Here is a 23,014-nt window from a genome sequence, read left to right as displayed (position 1 = left end):
GAGGTGGCATCGCGGCGCCCGGGGTGCCACGGCCCTCACCAACGAGCCCTTCCTTCCCCACGGAGGGGAGGAGGGCAAAGTTTGCCTCCCGGGGGGGGACAAGCGGCCCGCAGGGAGCGCAGGGGGCCGCAGCGCCATTAGGGCTGTGCACGCCAGCCCGCTTTACCGAACCAAGGCAGCGGGCTGGCTCCAAAGGCTCCAGAAGTCTCTCGGCCGCCCTCAGGACGGGGCCCCTGACTTCAGGCAGCTTCGAAGCCGGCACGACAGCTCGGGCCAGGAGAGGGAGCCGTGGCCCGCGGCCGGCCGCCTAACCCGCCTCCTCACAGCAGGACCCCGCCAACTGCGAGAGGGACCCGGCGGCGGCAGCCTCCCGCCTCACGAACCCGCCTCACAAACCCGCCCCGCGCTCGCTCGCTCGCCGCGATTCCTCCCACCCCGGTGTGACACCACCACCCCCCACACACAACACACACCCCTCCCCGGGGGCGTTAGGAGCGCGGCCGGCGGGGAAAGGGGCGGAGCGGGGACGAAGAGGAGGAGGAAGAGGAAGAAGAAGAGGTGGAGGAGGAGGAGGAGGAGGAGAGCGCGGCGCGCTGGACAGGGCTGCGCGCCCCCCCCCGCGTTCTCAGGTGAGCCACGGTGTGCGGGGGGGGAGGGGGGGTACACGCGTGTTTCTGTAGGCGTGGGCGGCGGGCGGGAGGAGCGGCCCCGGGGCGGCGGGGGGGGGGGGTCCGGCCCGCCCCGGTCCTGAACTTCCCCGCGCTCGGAGGGAAAGTTTCTGGAGGAGGCGGCGGTTTCCAGCCCCGGCGGTGCGCGGGGTGAGGCGGCAGCAGCAGCAGCCCCCGCTCGTCGGGGAAAAAGGAGAAAGAAAGAAGAACCGCTGGGCAGAGCCCGAGGAGCCTTGGCGGCCCCCGGCCCGGAGACGCCTCTGCCCGGTGAGAGCGAAGGTGCGCGGCCGCGTCCAGCCCCGCCGGGCCGGGGTTAACGGGAGCGGAGGGACGGAGGAGGCGAGCGGGCGCTGCGGCGCCTGTGCCGCTGCCGGAGCCGGGGACACCCCGGCGCTGTCCCTCGGTAAAGGACGCAGCCGGTGGGAAGGCAAGCCCGAGGCGAGGTGCAGGACCGCAGCCGCGCTGCCCGTGCCGCCGGGACCCGAAAGGCAGAGTGCTTTGCTTAAATTCCCTCCTTTGGGCCGGGGAAATTTGGATGTTCCTAGCTAGAGCGCTGCGTGCACTGGCAAATGCAACTTTAATTTTCATCCGCATTGCAAATGCGTTGAGCCTCTGATACCTGTTCTGTTCTGCTGTCAAACAGATCTTTGAAATGGAAGGGGGGAGAGGAAGGGGTCAGACTCAAGCTGCAGCAGAAAAATGAAGTGGAAGAGACGTGTCCAAGAAAACAGCCTGAAAGTGATCAGATGCTGGCAGCAAGGTGCCTTTTGCTGTGTGTTTGCTGAGGACAGCTGCCCCCTTATCTGAAGCATTTTGGGGGGGTATCTGGATGGAAACTAGATGGTGGGAATGCTTTCCTGAAAAGGAAGCCATCAAGGTAGCAGTGCTTCAGGTGGCCCTTTTCTGTGCCAGTGTCACTTCCCTTCATTACAGTGGCAGTGCTTGTTCCTCAGCCTGGGCTGGCTTCTCGGAGCGTGTCTGTACGGTGCTTGGCACAACGGGATCCTGATCTCAAGGCCTTAGGATGTTACTGTAAACTGGATTATAAATACACTGTCACACACACACACACTCCTTCTTTCCATCCTAGGCTCTGCTTTGTGAATAGCTGGTGGTAACGCTTGGATAAAATTCTGTTTTTCTTATGAAGTGATGGCTTTTGTTCCATGCAGTTAGTTTTGTTATCCTAGGAAAGGCTTTTTACTTATGGGTTTGGGAGATGGCAGCAAGCTCCTTATCTTTTTTAAAAAAATTATTTGCTATATAATTAAAAAGTACTATTTTCCTGACACTCCATTTTTAACTGTGGCCCCTCGTGGGTAAGCAGAACTGTCACTGAACTTATACTTCCATACACAGAAGGATTGTGGGGTGTTATTTATTAACTGTGCTGTGGAGAGTCCCTATCTCATAACTTAGAGGGTCATTTATAACAGGTTGCTTTTGGCAGCTCTGGAAGATTTACTTGCTTTCTTATGTTCCTTGCAGGAAAAGCCTCTCCTCTTTGCATGGAGAGCATCACTCCAGCCCGAGGGCTTTCTGGTGGGAGGGCTCGGTGCTGGGAAGCATCCTGCTTTCTGCTCCCATTGCCTGCCTGGCTGTGGTGAGCGGGGAAGGACGGGTGGAGAGGATTAAGCTCTTGAAGTAGGTGCAGGGTTGTTCTGGTCACTGGGAACACCTTCTCTGTAGGAGCGGTTAAGGATGTAGAATAACACGGAATGTGGAGAGTAAGGCTGTGAGGGCGTGGGGCGGTGGAAGTGTGCAGGGCGCTGAACTGATCAGGGAACATTAAGCTGGGAAGGTGGGAGATGCTGCATGGAGGTGAAGCAGAGAGCTGTGGGGCGAGGGGTTAAGTTTCTAACACAGCACCTCTGTGCAAGGCAGAGGACAGGTTTACACGCACGCAGCCCTGTGACTTTCTTTCCATGTCTCTGGATGTAGCTTGAGTTCAAAGTGTCTATGTATTACATAGGAAGAGCTGTGCTTGCTCAAGTCTGCCCACACATGATCCCTCCAGAGTCTGTGAAGGAAAGCTTGTGTCTGAACACCTCGGGGCTCTCTCCTTCCAGACCTCTGGAAGGGGCTCTGCTCAGGTATCCTGCATCTGAGCATTAGCTAGTGTGCAGTGGGGATTAGTACTGCACCGGTCCGGGCTTGAGCAGGCTCATACCCTGGGTCAGGTAGTGCTACCCCAAAGTGCCTCGCAGGAACACATGGGTAAGAGAGACTTCGGAGGGAGAGCGGTGTGGCAGGAGGTTGGGTAGTGCCTGGATACGTGGAGGGATGGGGAATGCCTCCTTGCTGGCCTTGGTGCTATAATTTTATGCTCTGAAATATGCATATAGGAAGGAGGAGGCAGAGGGAGCTTGTTCCAGCTTTATTCCTTCAATACCTGCATGTGCCAGATGCCAGCACCAGGGAAGAAGCATTTCATTCCTTCAGAACAAGAGGCCAGATCTGTTCTTTTATTCCTTCTCACTTATGTCAGGACTTTTATGTTGGTTATTTTGGCAGGCATATGATTCATATTCCTTTCCCCATCTGTCCTGGGTCTTCCAGTGCTGTCAAATGTCCTCCTGTTTCAGCAAGACTCTGACTTGCAAAAAATTGCCACAAACGTAACCCTTGCTTGCAGCTGGCGGTGTGGGAGAGGAGGTGTCCCAGCTTGGTTCTCAGAGCACGGGTTGCCTTAGCAAGGTGGACAGTTTGGAAGATTATAATCAGCATGTGAAATGCGTTCAGGTATCTGTGAGCATCCATGCTGTCCGGTCTTTCTTTTCATCATACTGTAATGGGGAATGCTTCGGGAGTAAAAATAGATATATGGAAAAGCCTATATAAGCTGAAATCTGTGAACAGCTCCACGTTATCTGGGAACTGAAACACTTTCTACAGTGGAGCTCACAGTTCAGACCTTGCCTGCTCTCCTCCTTCCTCCCCTGCCTTTCTCTTGACACAGCTCGTGGATATCTCTGCTCCTATAAGCAGATCCAAGAGCCGTCTCCTCTGTGCTGCCAGGCTGATGCAGCCCAGCCGGTAGCATCTCTGTACCCGGTGGGTGAGAGCTGGTGCTCCTTCGGCTGCGCGAGGTGGGCCAGATGCAGGGGCAGAAGGAAGGCAAAGCTGTCTGTCATGTTTGCCACGCTTGAGCTGATCCCCTCTCTCGCACCAGCTCTGCAGCCTGGGTGCAGCTCAGGGGCTCACGTGCAGGCGGGTTTCTTTCCCTCCAAGGTTTGTGACTGCTTTGTTCTGCTCTGCCATCAGCAAAATGTATGGCTGAGATTTGGTCACTGCTAAACTGGAACAAAACAGCTGCTTCTTTTGGGAGGTATTTTAGGATTTCTCCTCCCCACCCCAATGTTTTTGCAAAGCAGAAGGCTAATCTCGTGTTTCTCAGCCGCAGTGTTTTTACGTGTAGGGCTTTGGCATGCAACTGAGCCACATGTATGCTCGGAGAGACTGCAAAAAGGAAACTGATTTTGGGAAATTAGTTCAAATGGTGCCTCTGCTTTTGGGAATTTAGATCTTAGCCAGCACACTTGCTACCTTCAACCTCAGAGGTCTCAGTGAGACACATGCACAGATCATGATATTCATAATTTCAGAGTCTTATTTGACAGAAAATAGAATATGGGAGCATGAATGTACAAGCATACATATTTTGCTATAGGGTTCCTTAAAAATAGTTTCTGGTAAAAGAGGATTTCTACTATGAGCAAAGAATCGTATCTTTAGTCAGTCCTTTGTTAACTTAGCTACTCTCAGTTTCATCAAATGGGGGCTATATCCCCAGGAATTCCTCTGACACAGGTTTCCCCTGAGTTGGCATGATTATCCAATTACAGTTTTAAGAAAATTACAGCAAGGATAACTGGCTAAAGATAGAAGTCTCCGAGAGTGTTAGGGAAAGAGAAGGAAAGAGTGTGAGAGAGTGAGAGCTTCACTTTGTCGTCTGAGTAAAATGAGGAGAATTATACCGGTCCTTAACTTTTTCAGTGAGTGGAGTCAAGGTCCCTGGTGTTAGGTTTGGACCTTCTGGCTTTCGTTCTTACTCTCCTACTTCTCTCTCTTTTGTTATGTGCCAACTCCATATTTATATTAAAAAGTTACGCTGATTCTTATGGAGTCTTTTCAGATTTACATGTGTTAACAAAAAGGGACTGTTAATTTAAAAGCTATGTTTGGGGCAAAGAATAAGAGATTGCCATGAATCCTGGGCTGAATCAGGGGAGTGGTAGGTGGCTCCTTCTCCTGGGAACACTGGGGAGGTGCCAGAGAGCCATTACCTTGGCAATCCCACCCAGAGCAGGGTCATCAAGAGCTACCAGCTCTTCCCAGCTCTCTCTAGGTGTCCGCAGAAGGAGACCGTATTACCATGCCTAGAAGGAGAACTGGATGGTCACGCTCTCCCATGCCATGTCCATCATGGGTATTGGGATACCTGAGCTGGCATAGGGGAGTGCCCAGTTGATTCGGAAGCATTTGAGACTGCCATCAAGGCGGTTTAGTCGTCTGTATTGCTAACAGCTCTCTTAGGCATGGCTGGGCAAGCTTTACTATTTAATCCTTACAGCTTTGGATCTGGCCTTCAGCATCAGCCAGCGTGGCCGTGGTCAGTGGGTTGTCTGGGCGCAAGCTGGGAGCTCTGCCTTGCAGCCTGGAAGTACCACGGCAGAAGGCTGGTTCTGGGCTTCACAGGGAGCTCCTCGGACAGGTTTGTTGTGCGACGGGAGGATAAAGATACAACATGAATCATGCGCTCACGCAAATACTTAAGGAGCCTCTTCAGTTTTGCTAAGCTGAGGTGTTATCAGAATTAGAAGAGGACTTTAAAAAATGGAAAAAAAAACAAAAAGAGAAAGTAAGTTTTAATGCCTCTCTGTCTCTTTAACTAGAAAAGCTGCTGTGTGTTGTGGTGTTTTGGGGTTTGTTGTTTTTTTTTCTCTTCTGGTTTTGCTTAATCCCTTGCATGACTGAAAGAAAGTGTAATGAAATATCCTGACTCTCTTAGGCCTGATCTGTCCACTCATAGGCATGTGATGTTTTCAGATGTTCAGAGGATGATTCTTATATATTCGATCAACTTGTGTGTAAAAGCTTGCAAAACTGTGACCTAAATGTTTATCCTTAGTGCTGACAGGATGCTGTGGAGCTGTTTAACGATATATTTATAACAATTATGCTGCTTGGCGAGAAAGACATGACGTTTTCTTCTCAGAGGGATTATTTGCTTTTTTTTGCCTTTTGCTGCCTGTGATTTGTGGTTATAGTCGCCTTTCTTTATCATCTTACCTTTTGTCCTAGATGTAAATAAAGAGCTAATTACAGTTAATCTCAGTGCAAGGGAATGAAATTTTTAAAGAGTGAAAAATAACTCCCATCTGTTAGATTTGCAGTAGCGTTTTGGGGTTTGCCTTCTACTCGGAAGGAAGCCAAAACTTATCTTGCTCAATTTAAAGTTTTCCTTGCAATATTTAAACTGGATTTTTAATCATTTAAAAAACAAACAGAAGTGGAAATAGCTTTTCGAATTATGTTTGGCCATGCTCTTAACACGCTGGTTGCTAAAATGTGAACAGCTCTGTCATGTTCCTACTGAAATGAGTTGAAATCCCACTACCAGATTCTATAGGAACAGGTTTGAAACCTTATTCTGGAAAAGCATCTATTTTTCATAGTAGTGTATTGCATTTCTGTGTTTCCTGCCTTCTGGGACTCCATGTGCCCAGCCAACCAGCCCCAAAATGACTTGTTCCAAGGGAACTGCTGCTTAAGTAGTTACTATTTAAGACAGGCTCAGAACCCAAGTTTTGCGTGGTGGGTATGTGGTACATTTAGCCCCATCAGCTCCAGTGACTGCTGAGCTCAGGGAATTAATCTATACTTTGCACTCATATGTTATCTTTCATCTCGGCATCTCTAAGCACTTTAGAGACATTAAGATGCACAGCTGTGGTGTGAGGTGGGGAGAGGCTGTTATAAGTGTGGCTGGGGAAACAGAGGCACAGATTTCAGAAGCCCCTGCTAATGCACTCCGTTCAGGGGACAGCCATCTCTAAGCTTTCTGATGCCTGATTATCAGGGAGGCACTACAATTTTTCATGCACTACAGTTGGTGATTGATGCCTCTGTATGTTTCATGTAGATTAAGCAGAAACTCATATTGCTACCCTAAACTAGTAAACTGTTTTAAAATCTTCCACCTTAGAGACTTACGGGAGCATAGTAAATGGCAGTGGCAGGAGCCCAAATTTCTAGTTATTATTTTCTGAGGTTAGCCCTAGTGCAAAAAGCCAATCTTGCAAGGAACCAAAAGTAAAAGCACCTCACCTCTACCCCACCATAGTAACATCTAGGGCCACCATAGTAACATCGGCAATCTGTTGATTCAAAGCTCCAGGATCTGTAGAAAATACTTATTCTGACAGTAAGAGCCATACAAATTCACTCTAATACAAATAATTGGATTTGTTCCGTTGAGAAATAGCTACCTCCCCCTTCCTCCTTCAAGCACAGACACCTCCCAGCCCTTGTTTATAAGGAGGAATCTGGATAATGCGAGCGGGATGTATGTGTTGCTGCCCAGCATGATAACGTTGGCAGGCTGTGAAGGGCTTGTAGGGCACCCAGCCTCTTTGAATGAGCACAGATGTGCTGCTGGATCCTAAAATGTGTTGCTCTAGCTAATTGTGCTGGTTGCAGTTGAGCCAGACAGGGCTCGTGTTGGGGTGACTGAAGGAGGTGGCAAAACTCAGGCTCCACTGGATTAACATCCCCACAGACTGGGGCGTCTTTCCCCCTCACCCATTCTCCTGTAAAAACAGCCCCAGCCCCAGTGCATTTACCTTTCTCCACCTTCCTTGTTCTGTCTCACGTTGCTATGTGGGCTTTAGGGAGACTGTTTAATTCTGGCTCCTTGGGAGGCTGCACACACACAGACATCCCTGAACCAAGGCCATGGAGAGGTGGGAATGCTTTTCTCCAGGCTTACTGTGTCCTCCTCTTCTCCCACTGCACAGGGGAGCTGCATTTTCGCATTTCAGCCCTGCTGAATAGCCCTGGGTTGTGGCCACCCAGGAAGGCAATGTTTTCCCCTTTCTAAGCTTCCCCCCCCACCTTGTCTGCCAGGTGCAATGACTCTGTAATTGTTGAAAAGAAGTTTCAAAGAGCAAGAGGGGAAACAACCCAACTCTCCAAAGACACTTAGTGATTGCTTCCTCTCAATGCAAAGAGGTGAGGCAGCCCAGGGCTAGGGTCAGTGCAGATTTTGGAATATGAAGGCATCCGCTTCCTGGCATTGAAAGTGCTCGGAACAGAAAATTTTGGAGACTTTTCAGATTTTTGGCCCTTTGCAGCGGGGTTTTAACACATAGCGGTATTTCCTCCTGTCACTGCTCCTTGTAGCCTTTGGAAATGTCAGCAGCGCATATATTGCCTTTTGTTTGTCATTCAGCTGGAGAAATGAATTCATTGCCCTCATGAGATCAATCATATTCTCCCCAAATAATTAATATTGATGACAATCACAGCACACTGCTTGCTGCCTGCGGCTCCTTCTCAGCCTTCCCACTGTGTAGGTGCTGTGGGTCACAGAGCAGACCTTCTCATAGGAGGCTCCTGGACTTGAAAATTCAGGGTGCCATTGTTAGAAGATTGAATTTAGAGTGGCACTGATGGGGTCAGTGCAGGCAGAGCCTGAGCAAGTTCCCTGTGAGGGTGCAACCTAATATTTGCAGAAGGAAATGTTAGAGATGTGGAGAGCAAATGTGATGGATGTGACATGGGAAGGATTGTCTTGTTGTGTTTCTCTTTTCCTCCTTTTTTCTGTCCGTACCCAGCTTTTTCTAGTCCCCTTTGCAGAGCGAAACTGTGCTGTGCTGACCAGGAAGGGGCAGGCAGGTGGAAGAAAGTTGCTCTGATAGTCACCAGGAGGACCAAGTGGATGGGTTGGGAACATGGAGGCCCATGGGAGGGCTGGAAGGACCTCTGGAGAACTGCTTGTAAGTGGGGTGTTGTCCTGGGGGAGGCAGGTGACTCCTGGGCTTTCAGTGCCTTTGCTGTTCCTTTTTCTATTGCTTTAAATTTTGCTGTGGATTGAGGTGTAAAGCACACTTACAGAGCAGCTTGTTTGAGCTGAAGGAGGGGGAATGAAGCATCTTCATGTCTTATTGTTGTTTGCTTTTTCTTATAAGGCTAAATGCGATTAAATTAATGTGATTAATAGAAGTTCCAAGCGTGGAAACACTGTGTGGCCCAAACTTGAAAAAGAAAAACTCAGCTAGTTTGCTTTTACCCTTGAATATGTTGCTCATCCCAGGATGCCCAGAGTCGCTTGAGGAAATCCTTCTCTTATGCCACCGCAGGGAGAGCTGGAGATCAGGTCTTCGCCACTGGCAGCAGCATGGGTAAACCTGCCAGCGGTGCTGGAGACATTGCAGTCTGCCTGGGGATTTTGTGGCAATGGTACAGTAAAAGAGATGCTTGGAAAGGGGAGTGAAGCGCAGTGACGTTGTGCTCAGGAGCACGGTAGTGCTTGGAGGCTTTTTGCTTGCTGTGTCCCTCTCTGGGGGAACAAGAAGGGGAAGATGTTGGCTGAATATGGAGCAGCCGTCCTGGGAATCTGGTCTGCAAGCACTGAGGGCTGTAAGGGGAGGAGGTGAAGTGAAAGAGCAGGTATGTAGCTGGCAGCAAGGACTTGAACTTAAGAAACTCTTGGAGAGTTTTTTGAGACTGAGAGCCTATTACAGCTAGTGCTCAGCAGGGCTGGGTGCAGCTCCTGTTGTGACAGTGGGGGTGTGCAGTGGGGCTGCAGAGCACTGGCTGTGCCATGCTGGGCTTGCGAGGAAAACACCTCTCCTGGGAAGGCTGTTCTGGGGTTCAAGAGTGCCAGGCCAGTCCTGTGAAAGGCACTAAACCCAGCTGAAAAGCCTGGTCAAGTCTGCATCGTATTCTCTGGCGTTAGAGACTTGGGCTGAGCTAGCTTGGAGTTGCTGCTCTGCAATCTGTTGCACAATGTGGACGTGCCGCTATATCCACAAGGATGTTGGAATAACCTCTTAGAGAGGGCAGTGGAGTTGCTTACATCTAAAAGCCATTAAAAAGGTCAGGAGGCAGAATGTATAAATTAAATGCTTGTTCTCAGATGTCTCCAGGTACTCCATGACAGCTAATCAGAACTATTCCAGCAAGGGCGGAATCTCACTCTGGATTCCTTAAGTGTCCTCAGGTCTCTGAGCCATGTTGGTTGCGGATTTCTTTTTTTCTGTGCAGAGATTAGTTTGTCAGTTTATTTTCCAGTAGTGCAATACGTGGGTATTTCTCAGAGCTCTCCTTTCACTGTAACATCGTTGTCCAAAATAGAAGCATTGTGTCTGGCTTCATGGAAGGTCTCAGCTCTCTTTGAAGCTCTGTTGGAAGCTTTTCATTCCCTGGCTATTCAGACTTAAAAAATAGACTATCTTGGCTGGATACCTTTTGCTTGAGCACAGAAGTGCTCTTGTAGATTGGTGTTTGAACTGCTCGGTGGCCAGAGTCTGTGCATTGGTAATCCGTGCTGTTTGATTTCATAGCTGTGGCTCAACCTGCCCCTCTTCAGCCCACTCCACAGATCTCTCGGTGATAGTCCCAGCTGTTTATTTGTATTGTCCAGGTGTGCATACATTTTGGAGAGGTGACGGATATTGAGCTAGCTTATTTTAAATGTATGAAATACAGTGTGCTCTGCCTGCTAAACAGCTGCCAGTGTATAATCAGCGGCACCCAGGGCTCCAGCAGAGCATTGTGCAAGATCTGTAGCATTTCTGCTTTGCCAAGCCCTGAGAGGACCCCAGGCGAACTGGAAAGGAAAGGAGGGGATACTGACTTTCTTCAGATGTATTTTCAAGCCCCTCACACTTCTCTCCACATGTCTAGATTGCACTTTTTTCCTTTTCTCTTGAGAGGAGGAAAAACAGCTTCTTCCTCTGAATTCTCATTATTAGCGTTAAATCTGTTGAGCCAAAAGGACGCCAGGAGATGGTATCTAAATGCCAATAGCGGATCACAAATTCCCTGCCTGGCAATCGCCTCGATGTCCCAATCATTGGCACCGGCAGAGGCAAATCTTGCACTACCAAGGAAGCTCCCAGAAATGACTCACTGTTAATGAACGTCTCCCTGCTTTTCCCCAAGCCTCTGAGCCCAAGGTGGGGCTGCTGCCTGCTCTGCCCGCGGGAGCTCTTGGTGCTCTTTGAAGGTCAGCCTTGCTCCGGCAGTTTGCGCTGCTGTCTTGAAGGAGAAGTAGCTTGGGATCAGCTCCTGGGGTGATCCCAGAGTGACGCGGTGTGCAATTTATTCATCCCCATGTGGGGGATTTAGTAAAAAGTAATTACTAAAAAGCCAGCAGACTGCAGCCCTTGGCCTGGATGTGCGGCGCGGGAGGCCAGGGAAGGGCAGCGGTGGGTGACGGGCAAACGGAGCCACCTCGGATGCCTGGTGTCATGTCCTCAGCTGGCAAAGAGCTGGCTGAGCCACTGACCAAGAAGACTGTTTCCGGATTTTCTTGGGGTTTTTTTGTTTGTTGTTTTTTCCTCCTTCTTCTGGGTACTCGTAGACCTGAGTGTAAAGCTGTGTGTGAGCACTGTAGCTCCCCAGTGCCGGGAGCCGGTGCTTCCAGGTCCTGCGTGATGGTGGCCAGCTCTAGCCAAGGAAGACAGAAGATGCTTTGTGCTAGTGACAGGGGAGACCTCTCACCAGGGTAGCTTTCTGTATGACTCCCATCATTCCCCCCCCGCAAAAGCAAGTGTTTAATATTTGCTGTGATTCTGGCTAGTGACAAAGTTTCAGTCTGCTCAAATCTAAATGTTTCCTTTGGTTCTGATGATATAAATTGCTTTTATAATAGAAACATTTCAGAACAAAATCCTTTCAGCCCACTCTGTGGTCAGGCATGCGATAGCCTGGTAAGTGCAGCTACCCTGGCCAAAGTGGGACTTCAGCATCGATCTCGTAGGCTCCTGCCTTGGATGTGTCACCATTAGATGTGCTGACTGGGTCACACGTACAGCTCCTGCGATATCCCTGATTGCGGGCCAGGCTTCAGCCCTGGCTGTCTCCTGCTGAAATATGCCTGGCTGTTAGGGAGCTGCTGCCAAGACAAATTGGGCTCCCTGCCTTTAGGAGAGATGCGAATGTTTTTCCGCGGATAGCGCTGGGGGCCCTTTGTTGGTCAGCGTGCCTGTGTTTGAAGTGGTGAGCGTGGCGTAGCGTGCGTGAGAGCAGGAGAAGCGTTCTGAGCTGCTTATGGAGTTCATCATCAAACTGCTGCTGGTCTTCTCCCCATTCTGTTCCTGGAAGCTGTCTGGGAAGGAAAATTTTAATGAACATGCTGATTCCTCCTGGGGAGAAAAGGCTGGACTTCTGAAACCTGTCTTTCTACCCACGACTCCAGAGATTTCAGTGTGACATTACGTTGCTTGGCAGGGCTTTCTGTGGGACTGGGCAGCTCGCTGCAGGAGTGGCTCCGCTTTGGGCACGGGTACGAGCAGAAATGCTGACACCGTAGCAAAGGGTGGTGCCGTGCGGTGCCCAAATGGCCTCCGGAGGAGAGGCAGGGTCAGAGAGATGCTGCGCAAAGCCCGGCTAAGTGGCACCAAGATGGTTTATGCTACAGTAATTCCCCCCTTTGTCTGACTTACTCCTGCACATACTGAAAAGCGAAAGTGTTTCCTGGAGCGCTGAAGGGCCTTTTCCCACTTCCCATTAGTGTTTTTGCTATTGCTTTTCTGCAGCGGCTTTTGCAGGCTGCCCTTTGTCTGCCTTTTGGATTCTTTGAATTTACTTGGACTGTACATCTATTTTCTACTTAAGAAAACCTGGCAAACTCATCAAGCAGCCTTCTCCAGTGCTGCTGCACAATGATGCAGGGCTCATGGGCCCACAGTGATGTGGGAGCAGAGGACCTGTGCCCCTCTCCTGAGTGCCAGCCTCACTCTGCAGCCCGTCAGCCTTCAGCCCCAAGTCCACATGGCATTAGAAGCAAAGCATTTCCTAAGCTAGCCCACCCTGGTTTTTGCTAGCCTTCCTGTGTTTGCATCCCTTTTCCTGGGGCCAGTCCTGCACTCTTGAATGCTTTTGACTCAAAGGGGCTTGGGACAGAATTACAGAAAGGAAATAATATGTAAAACCTGCTGTGGCTGGTGTTATTTTTTTTCCTCTTTCTGAAACTGCTTTATTTTAAATGCCCTTTCAGCCAGAGCACTTAGTGGCAAGGTTTTGAAGGGCGCTTTTGTTCTGCGTGCCGTAGTGTGACTTCTCAGCGAAAAGCAAAAAACCTGTCAGCTCTCCCTAGGTGCCTGTGGTTAGGAGGGACAAAGGCATTTTCTTGGAAAATGCAGCATTGTTCTGTAGAATTGGTACAGTGTCTTTGAGAACAGGTGTACAGTAGTTACTTGAGTGCAGCTTTCTTCGTTAATTATTTGACATCTGTCTTGGGTTTTACAATCATTTGGAAAGTGCACAGCCTTTGTGGCGTCCATGCTGCTAAAGGCAGGAGGGAATGATTCCTTGCCTAGGTTTGTTTGGGAAGGGTGTTTTATTAAAAGGTATTTTATATGAAAATATTCATGTTTTTTCTGACATAAAGGCCACTTCTTGCCAGTATCAAATGAAAAAACAAACCTTTCCACCACCTCTGCTTTTAAGGACTGGAGACACTTCCACGACTGTGTTTCCCCACACCCTGCTTTTCTTTGCTCCCCAGTAGACAGAATGTGAAAGTTTGAAGAAGAAAATGCACAGGAGCGAAAAGGAAACAATTTCTGATTTGAAACAAAATGAACGTTTCAAGTTCCTTAAAAAAATTCCAGCAACAGCAGTGATGGATCATTTTCCCCAACCGCTCTATGAATTATTATTATTAGAATGTTAATTTATGGAGACATTAAGAACACCTCAGCGTATATTGGTCTCGTGAGAAGTTCCTGGAGCGCTGAGGATGTATCAGAGCTCTACAGCCTTCTTCTGGCTGCTCTGATTGCCTGCTTTCTAGCTGTGGTGTGATTTCTGAACTGGTATGCTCTTCTGCTTGCTGATTTTTTTTCCTGGCTCCCTTCATTTTATTTGCTTGTGTACTAGAGGTGAGGTCTGTGTCCCTTTTGGGTGGACACGGTTAGGTGAACCCCTCTGCTGCAGGCTGGTGTTTGCACTCTCTGACCTCTGGCTCCTTTGGTTGCAGCCAGAGATGCTGGTGTTTCAGGGCAGTGATACCGAATTGTGCAACGGGTTAATCAGACACCGCTGGAATTGCATCATATGCAGGCAAAATGGCAACATGCTTTCTGATGTCACGAAGCAAAGAAGCAGGTTGCTGGAAAAGGCTGAGAAAACTCTTGGTTCCTGGCAAGACCGGAGTGGGTTGTAGTCCTGTGGTGTCAGATTCTTACGGCATTGCAAAACCCACCCTCTCTCTGCAACTGAATGGATGCAATGCTTTTTTCTTGGTGTCACTGCAGAATCATGTTATCCTCCCTGGGGACAAATGATGACACTGTGTGACCACAGGACTGCTGAGGGAAGACCTTTCTCTTTGGGGTATATCACAGATTTCAGGCCTTTTAAAGCAAAGCATCACAATGCTAGCAGCACTAGTATACAAGAATTGGCCCCTGCACTGTGTTAGTAGTACAAACCATCAAATCCTGTGGCATTAATTGGTTTGTTTGTTTTTCTTTTTTAATAATTATGTGCCACAGGAACGGACCTGGACTGCAGAAGCCCGCCTGCCCTACAGTCCCCTGTGTCTTCTTCATTGTGTGCGTGAGCTCTCCGTTTCTTTACCAAAGGGGGAGAATCCTCTTGTTTCATCTCAGCTAGCAAATGCTGGCATAGTCAGGGCATCTGGGAGGTTGCGACAGCTCCCCTTGACCAGCCCTTGACTCTGTGCCTGTGCCTTCCACAGCCACTTGTATTTTGTATAGTATGAGAGCAGCCAGGGCTGTGGTCAACTGAGTCCCATTCCCGTAATGGAGAAATTGCTGTAATCTGACAGGCTCCGTGTCCATCTATCTCCACTGATAAGATCTCTGGAGAGCCTGGAATGAACCAGAAGTAAATCACACTGTATAGAGCTTCTGATTTTAGAGCTGGGTAGAGCAAGGAACAAGAATTTTCCTACTAGCAGGCAGAGCATTGGAAACATTAGATACCTTGCTCATGGGAACAGAGACCTGGTGGCTCTTTGAGACAGTTGAAAGGAGCGTGTTCCTATAAGCATAGTTAATGGATGTAAATATTAGCTTGCTGCAGAGTTCATGTATCACTGAGTGAAATGTAGTAGTTTATTTTGGCCTGGGGCCATGTAAATGGCCTTGCTCTAAACGAGAGAAACTCATCCAAAGTCAGTAGTTGTTCCTGCTTGCTTCAGGGCTGAATTCAGTCTGATTTGTGCAAAATGCAGGAGAGAATCACTGGAAAATAAGGGTGTGTAAGGACGTGCTGTGCATTTATCTAATGACAAATGGAGAGGGAACCATGAGGGATCTTTATTATGAGAATGATCCCCCCCACACCATTTACACTTTCTCTCTTCCACCATCTGAATTCCCAAAAGTTCCTAAATTCCTACCTATTGTGGTTTAACCCCAGCTGGCAGCTAAGCCCCACACAGCCGCTTGCTCACTCCGCCCTGATGGGATGGGGGAAAAAACTGGAAGAGTAAAAGTGAGAAAACTTGTGGGTTGAGATAAACACATTTTCACAGGTAAAGCAAAAGCCACACACGCAAGCAAAGCAAACCAAGGAATTCATTCCCCACTTCCCATGGGCAGGCAGGTGTTCAGCCATCTCCAGGAAAGCAGGGCTCCATCACCCGTAACGGTGACTTGGGAAGACAAATGCCATCACTCCAAATGTCCCCCCTTTCCTCCTTCTTCCCCCAGCTTTATATGCTGAGCATGACATTGTATGCTCTGGACCACCCCTTGGGTCAGTCGGGGTCCGCTGTCCTGGCTGTGTCCCCTCCCAACTCCTTGTGCCCCCCCAGCCTGCTCGCTGCTGGGGTGGGGGGAGAAGCAGAAAAGGCCTCGACTCTGTGTGAGCCCTGCTCATCAATAATGAAAGCATCCCTGTGTTATCAACGGTGTTATCAGCACAGATCCAAAATATAGCCTCGTACTAGCTACTATGAAGAAAATTAACTCTATCCCAGCTGAAACAAGCATGCTGCCAAAAGTGCAGCATGTTGGTTCTCTCTGTCCTATCTGATGGCATAAAGATGTTTTATCTTTCTTCAGCATTTCCAGAGGGCAGAAGCACTTAATTTTGCTCCCTCTCTACAGAGTTTTATTAAGTGACATTGGGAGCTGACTGCAGATGGCAATAGAGAAGGGTTTGATTAGCAGCTGGCATTTCAGTTTGAATGAAGGAGGTAGGGGATGACCAGCCCTCTCAGCTGGACCCCAGGGAAGAAAACTCACTTTCTTCCCGGCTTCTTGCCCATTTCTGAAGGTCTTATGGCTTCCGAGGCAGTCTGTAGCCCTTTGCATGGACTGTGCAGGGAAGAGCAGGCTGGCTCTGGATTTCCTTTGTCTCTTCGAGATGAGCCCGGCAGAGGGAAAGCATTGTACAAAGGCTTTTCAGATGCACACGTTGAAAAGGAAGGATTCAATATCCGCTGCTGGATTTTGAGTAGTACAGTTCATGCATCCCATTCTTGTTACTCTGCAGTCTGTGCAGTCTAAGGTGCTCTCTGCTTATGCTTGAAGCCCTTCAGTGTAATGCGTATATTATGGACAGGATTATGAGGAACATGTTTAAGGGAGTTCTGTGGCTTCTCTCCCCACCCTTTTAGCCCACCCTGATGGAGCAGATTTCCTGTCATCTCATGAGCACACTCCTGACAGTATCACCATGCTCATTACCGCATCTGCCCAGTGGAGCTGAGATGCTTTGATGAAGTTCAGCCTTTTAACCATCTCTTCTCCCTTTGTGATCTGACAGCACCCAGGAATATCAAATGCAACCTTCGCCCCATTAATGAGAGCACCCAGTATATGTCAGCTTTTGTGACTACCAGCTTATAAATTGCATCCTGGAAAACCCAGAAACACAGGGAAATTTAATTCCAGTGAGGGAACAGCTCCGAGAGCTGAATGCCAGGTACTGGAGCAGGCAGCAGGTGAAAGTCTGGCAGTGTACATTTATCTCAAATTACAGGAAATTGTGCTCTGTAGCAGGAACGAAGTCTGGGGTTGGTTTTTGCCTATCAGTGCTGCTTTGAAAGTATAAACCTTTGTTCAGATAATTTCTGAAAAGAGTACAAACCTGGCGCTTGTTTACTCTTGTGAGGTGGCCATTCCAAGGAGGGTTTGACTGGAAAGAGCTGGTGGAGCCTTGACCTGCCTGCAGGAATGGGGTGAAGCACAGGACTCTGGCAGCCGGCCTCTTTGCAGGTCACCAGCAGCACACCTTGCAAATTTGGACTGCACCGGCGTGGTTGTCATGCCGAACTGTCAGATGCATGTTCAGTGCAAATGTGCTTCAGTTGCTGCTTGCCATCACGAATGCTCTCTGCACTCGTCCTTAGAAATGAGCGAATGAGGCACTGGCAAAGGACCTTGGTGTTTTGGGAGTCAAAGCATGGGATTTGTAGCCTGCAAGCATCTACCTCACTCCTTGTGCTCACGGATATAGACTATTCCAGTGACTTAAGTCAATGAGCTGGGCTGTCCTTTTCTGAGCCATCACCTCCCAGGCTTGGAGAGCTCACGCAGCTGCCTGCAGGCAGAACAACGCTGCCATACAGATGCTGTTCTTAAGGAATCTTAATGAAATAAAAAAAAACAAACAAGAATTAAAGGATCACTGGTGGGTGGAGGAATAAACACATACACTCAGAGTTACAAAATTGTCTGCAGTGATGAAAATAGCGTAAAATAACCAGAACCTCTGTGTGTGCTTTGTCTCAGCAGGATGAAGATGGTCGGTGCGCTGCTGGTTATGCTCTGGCTGGGCATGGTCACCCTCGGCAGCGGCTCGGGTAAGGACGTGGCATGTGATGGGTCTGCCCGCTTACCGCGGAAAGAGCTGATCTGGGGCTGGAGAAAGAAAACTGGCCGCAGTGATTTTTAAGCATTTAGAGTATTCCTGGTTGAAATGGTCGTGTGCAAAATACTTCAGCAAAACGCATGAACGCTATGTTAGTTCTGTGTGGGTATTGTGTAATGCTCATGTATAGAGGCTACGAGCACGGTGTAAATGGGTGCATTAGCAAATAGCAATAAGCACCACCTCAACCTAAAAGTGCTTTGCAAAGTCAGCCAGTTTTGTTATTGCCCTTCTGCAAGAGGCAAAACCAGGGCTCGGCACACGGTGCTGACTTGTCACTGACTTGTAAGCAGGACCTGGGCTTGAACCCGAGCTCTGCTGTTCCTGGCTGGATCCAGAGGGGATTTAGATTCCGACTCTCAGATTCTGACTCATCCCTCAGCGATGCAAGGGGAGAGGGGAACTTCTTGAGTAAGAGGAGCTCTCTCTCATACCCGTCTCACTGAGTCACTTTCCTGGCAGGAAATATGTTGTCATGCTCACAGCTCCTCTGGCACACGTTCAGCCCAGCTCTTGTGAAGAGGCAGATTGTGTGCGTCTCGGCTCCGGACTTCCTATTTGGGGGTGGAAGGAGACAGCATGATTTGCAGGAGGCGAGTGGAAAGGGGGAGGAAGGAGAGAACAGGCGCTGGCTTTATAGGGGGAAATGTTCAGAAATAAGAGCTGTGCAGAGGATTGACTAGTACCCCAATGAGCCCTTGCCCCTCTGCAGCGCTGGTAAACAAGCAGTTATAATACTGTGAGGAGATAAACAGCTCTTGTATCATTATCTTTTGGACCATGCTGAATTATGGGGCCAGATTCACAATACGCACTTCAGCAAGGTTCATCTCGGTGCAGGGCTCATTGCGGAGGCTGAAGGGCTTTTCTCCTCGGGTTGCCCGAGGGCTGCAGGCATTCACAGTAGGCTGTAGTCTTCAGTAGGGGATGTCTCAGCCTGGCTAACAGGGGTCTGGTGGAAGTGGTGAGCAATGGGGAAACAACAAACGAGAAAGAATATATGGCCCAGGTCCCCTTGGCTAAGCCCTAGGTAGTAGAAGTGCCTGGGGAAGGAGGGACCCAGCAATGCAGACCGCTGCTGCTTGCTGGGAAAATCCCCGCTTTGCGCGTTCTTCTGGACGTGCTGTTCTGCTCTCCACCAACGCAATATCCTCCTCCTGCTGAGGCAGCATTACAACACCCCACGTGCAGTCATCTTGGGCTTTTTCAGAAATGGGAGGTAGGTGCAATTGAATCAGGATTGCCCAGGAAGTGTTAGAGCAACTCTAGAAGCTGAGACTGTCAGCTGGGAGCAGTCAAATGAGCACCCTGGCGTTTGGGTCACACAGGCTTGTGCCAATGGATTTGGCAGAACCCTCTGTGTATTTCTGTGAGGTATTTAGTGCTCTTTAAATATTCCTCCTTTAGCAGAGGTTTTCTGTACAGGATGGTTAGAGCCCTTGTAAAGTGCTGCAAGAACATAAGTGTCAAAGGGCGATGCATGGGACACGTGATCGGTTAAAATAGACTTCTTCTGCAAATCCACTGTAGTGTATGCAATTAATTTTCTGCAGGTCCATGGGTGACAGACCCACTTTTCAGTTCAGAGCTCCCTTTTTGTTCCATGGACATCATAAACCACTTTGGGCTGTCAAAACGTCTTTTGTTATTCATGATGGGCTTGGATGGCTGTTTGTACTTGGATGGAGGGGCAGCCGTCTGTGCAGCCCTCTGTTACACTGCGGGGTTTCCTGGGACTGGCACCAAAAGGGAACTGGAGCTCATCTCACCCTTGCAAAGTCATAAATACAGAGCAGTGTGGGAGACCGGACATGCTCTGATAATGTTACGGCATTTGGGCTTGCTTTTTCTTCTTGGAGCGGGGAGCGTAGGTGGGGGGAGCGGAGCAGAGGTTATCCGGAGCGAATGCAGAAGGGCTGTGCACAGTCTGCAGCTGCCCCAGTGGTTTCCTAACACCAAGTGAGGCCATGGGGATGGGTAGCTCTCACTAGGCAACCTGGCTCGTGGGATATTTAAGATGTGTAACTTGGTCAGGATTTATCATTTCAGCTGGATCTTTTTCTGTGCTTTGCTATAATAGTCATGTAACGCTGTATTGTTGGGACCAGCTCTCTCTCCAGCCCAGGCTGGCAGGGGGCTGGGGAAGACTGGAGGCAGGGGCAGGAGTCCTGTTGTGGTTTGCTGCCACTTTTCCTGCCTGCTTCTGCAGCCCTTCCCAGGGAAGCAGTGTGATCAGCAACATTGACTGGGGACTGCCCAAGCCAGGGGTACCGGCTCTGCTGAGTCCCGAGCTGTCTGAGCTTACAGAGGGGATGAGGAGCCAGCACTTACTAAATTTCAGCTATAAAACCCCAGCACTGCTTCGGCTATAATGCAGACAGCCTTTCTATCCAGTTCAGCCAGTATGGCTGACAGTCTCCCTGGCAGTGTGTCAGAAAGCTTCAGCATTGTACTTCACCCTAACTCTTACTGGAGAGACAAATCTGCAAACTATTTCCCCCCCCCCCCAAATTTGCCAACAGCACTGTGGCTCTAAACATCTGTTCTTTGGGCTCTGCTGTTTCTGCTGTGTATGGAGGCTGGTGCTGCAATAAAATCATTTGCTGAAAGGGAGCTGCAAGCTGGAAGAGGAAAGAAATGTGATCTGAGTAGTGTAGAGTAAAAGACTTGGAGTCTGAGACTGAATTTCTGCCTGAGTCTGCTACTCACTCATGCCGTATGCGTGGGCAAATCTCTTCTGGTCTTGAGAATATACGTGATCTGCAGTGCCTGGGTTTGAATTCCTTACTCGTGACCTTTGGGATGTTGTTTGCAATGGTACTTGGCGTCTTCTGCTTTCCTTGCCTCAGCTAAGCCATCCTTAAGATGGAAATAAGGCTTAGATCTCTGTGCTTGTGTTGTAGGATGCTTAAAGAACACAGATGTTCTGATATCCAGAGAAGGGTAGCAAAAACCAATGAACCCAGTTTTGGTCTTACGATGATTTCTTTGGCACTACTGAAGTCATATAAATATACCCTGGCTTAAAAGAGATGAAAAACCAGTTAGACAACATAACACTAAGTATGAATACAGAATATTGTTATCTTGTTTCTAAACAAAGCTGGCCAATGTTAGATACTGACTTATTCAGAAGATGTAGCTGTAGTTGTGCTCCTTGTTCTGTTTTTCTCTCTGCTAACCAGGCTGCGCTCTCATTCTCCAAGAGCTCTCAGCTTTTACAGGGTGAGGGCTCGGGAGAGGATCATGGCTAGGAGTATTGTCCTAGGGAGCCAGAAAAGCAGAAGAATATTGCTGCCAGGAGAGGAGGAGCAGCATCATATTGATTACCTAAAGGACCCACCTAGTGTGAACAGGTAACTGCTGTGCATAAATAGTCCTTTGGTGGAAGGAAACGTTGTGTTTGCATAGGAAACTCCTCTGACAGCTCCCTTGGGGGCTATCAGCCAGGCTGTGTGGTAGGATGAGCCCAGGACTGGGGCCAGCTTCTGCCCAGAGTGACACCCCAGCACGGCAGGCAGTGGCTGTAAGGCAGCCAGGAGCCTCTGTCGCGGGAGTTTTATTTCAGGCTTTGCTGTTATTTACTGGATTGTGAGCGAGTCTCTTACGCTCCCCCATACCAGAGGCTCTCAGGCACTGGTTTTGTCCTCTCTGAAGTCGGCTCCAAAGGGCCAGATGTCACCAGTGCTTCTGGATTCAGGTGTTGGCTGGAGCAGTGATGTTCTGACCGCAGCGAGGCAGAATGAGGTCTGGCTCCGGAGGTCAGAGCTGCCACCTGCGCCATCTCTCCAGAATGCCGATCTGCGCCGTGCGTCTCTCTCGCGCTTAGCAGGGAGGCAGAGCAGTTACTTATGGCCAGGAGAAATTTGCAGATTAATAAATTACTGTCTGTAAAACACTTTGAAGATGGAAAGCCCTGAGCAGCTCCTCAGGATTATTACTACATAGCTCTTATTCTACTGACGGGGTTCCAGTGGCCTTATTTTCCTTATGATTTGTGACAGCCCCAGAAGCTGAGAAGCTTATTTTAGTGTGTAAAGTCAAAAGAAAAATAGATTAAACTGCATTATTGTTTTCTAAAGAGACTAAATCCCTCCCCCATCATCTTCTCCTGGGATTTCCTGACTTCCTCCTACTCTTCCAATCTCAGCTTCTTGCTGTCCTAATTTAGGACATGATTTTCTAACTATCCGTACCCATCTGTGAGTTACTGCGGTTGTAGAAGTTTACGGCGCTTGGGGGCATGAAGTTATTCAACACTGAGGGTGTTGAAAGGTGCACAGCCCTGAAGTGAATGGAGGTAAAACCTGCAGAGCAGAGCTGGCCTGGGTGCAGATGTGTAACCGCAGCCGCCAGCCTCCCTCCGCACCAGCCAGAGTTGTGCCCGCTGAGGAGATAAGACCTCACGTCTGCTTCTTGTCAGCTGAGGAAATAGGTTGTGAGGGGTGAGTTTTGTGCAGGCATCAACATGACGTGACCCATCCGTATTGAAGTGTAGAAACGTGTGGAGGAAAGCAGCCCATTTTGGGTGTGTTGCTGATGTGATATTGGAGGGTCGCTTTTGCTCCTTGGTGTGTATCAAATAAATAGGGTGTCAGGGGACATCAGGGACCTGTCTCCTACCCTCTTTATCCATCATGTCCCCCTGCTGCAGCTGCACAGTTTTGTTCTCAGTCTCATATGTTTTATTGCACACAAGTGACTTCTGCCAGGCTCGTAGACTCTTACGGTGCATTTTATCGCCTGCTGCTTTTTCAGTTCCCGCCCTCATCTGAGGACAAGTGCTGCAGCGTTTTTTTAATGCAGACATCCCTGTGGATGTTTATGGTAGGCAGTGCAGAATTGTTGACCATATTTTAAAGCAGGCAACAGAGACCCTGGCTAAGTGCAATAACTAGGCTGCATGGGTTTAACTAAGCAAGCCTGTGGCAGAGCCAAGAGTTGAGCTTGGACCTCGTCAAGTCCCAGTCTGATGTCCCAGGCATACAGAAGAGCCCCTGCCAGCTTGAGCACAGCTCTGTGGTGGTGCTACTCAGGTAAACCTCCTTTTCGTGCTGCCTCTCCTACAGATGATTTTGCAATGGGCCGTTCTGTTTCCTCTCTCTCTCTATCTCTCTTCCTCCCGTGCTGTTCTGCTTTGCTTCATGCAGCAATTTCCTCAATGAAGTGGGATGGAAAGTAGCTATTTGCTCCTTTTCTCCTTCAGGCTTTGAAGCAGTTCATACCCCTACCTTTATCGTTTTGATCTCAATTTTAAAAAAAGC

General features: G+C 49.1%; 1 protein-coding gene across 7 annotated transcripts in view; it reads left to right on the top strand.

Moving 5' to 3' along the window:
* Positions 1-552: 552 nt before the first annotated feature.
* IL1RAP (interleukin 1 receptor accessory protein) overlaps positions 553-23,014 on the top strand; it is a 49,797-nt gene continuing 27,335 nt past the window's right edge. For 3 of the 7 annotated variants that reach the window (XM_069792403.1, XM_069792408.1, XM_069792410.1), the window contains exons 1-2: positions 572-629; positions 17,615-17,682. In XM_069792403.1, the coding sequence (XP_069648504.1) occupies positions 17,616-17,682 (67 nt within the window). In that variant the 5' untranslated portion in view covers positions 572-629; position 17,615. Of the gene's footprint in view, positions 630-750; positions 936-17,611; positions 17,683-20,947; positions 21,107-23,014 lie in introns of those variants that run through there. The other 4 variants (XM_069792406.1, XM_069792405.1, XM_069792404.1 and 1 more) reach the window with 4 other exon arrangements.

The sequence above is a fragment of the Haliaeetus albicilla genome, chromosome 9 (assembly GCF_947461875.1).
Source record: "Haliaeetus albicilla chromosome 9, bHalAlb1.1, whole genome shotgun sequence".
In the NCBI taxonomy this organism is placed as follows: Eukaryota; Metazoa; Chordata; class Aves; order Accipitriformes; family Accipitridae; genus Haliaeetus; species Haliaeetus albicilla.
Note: the sequence above shows the minus strand (reverse complement) of the source record. Positions and strands in the feature narration are given on the sequence as shown.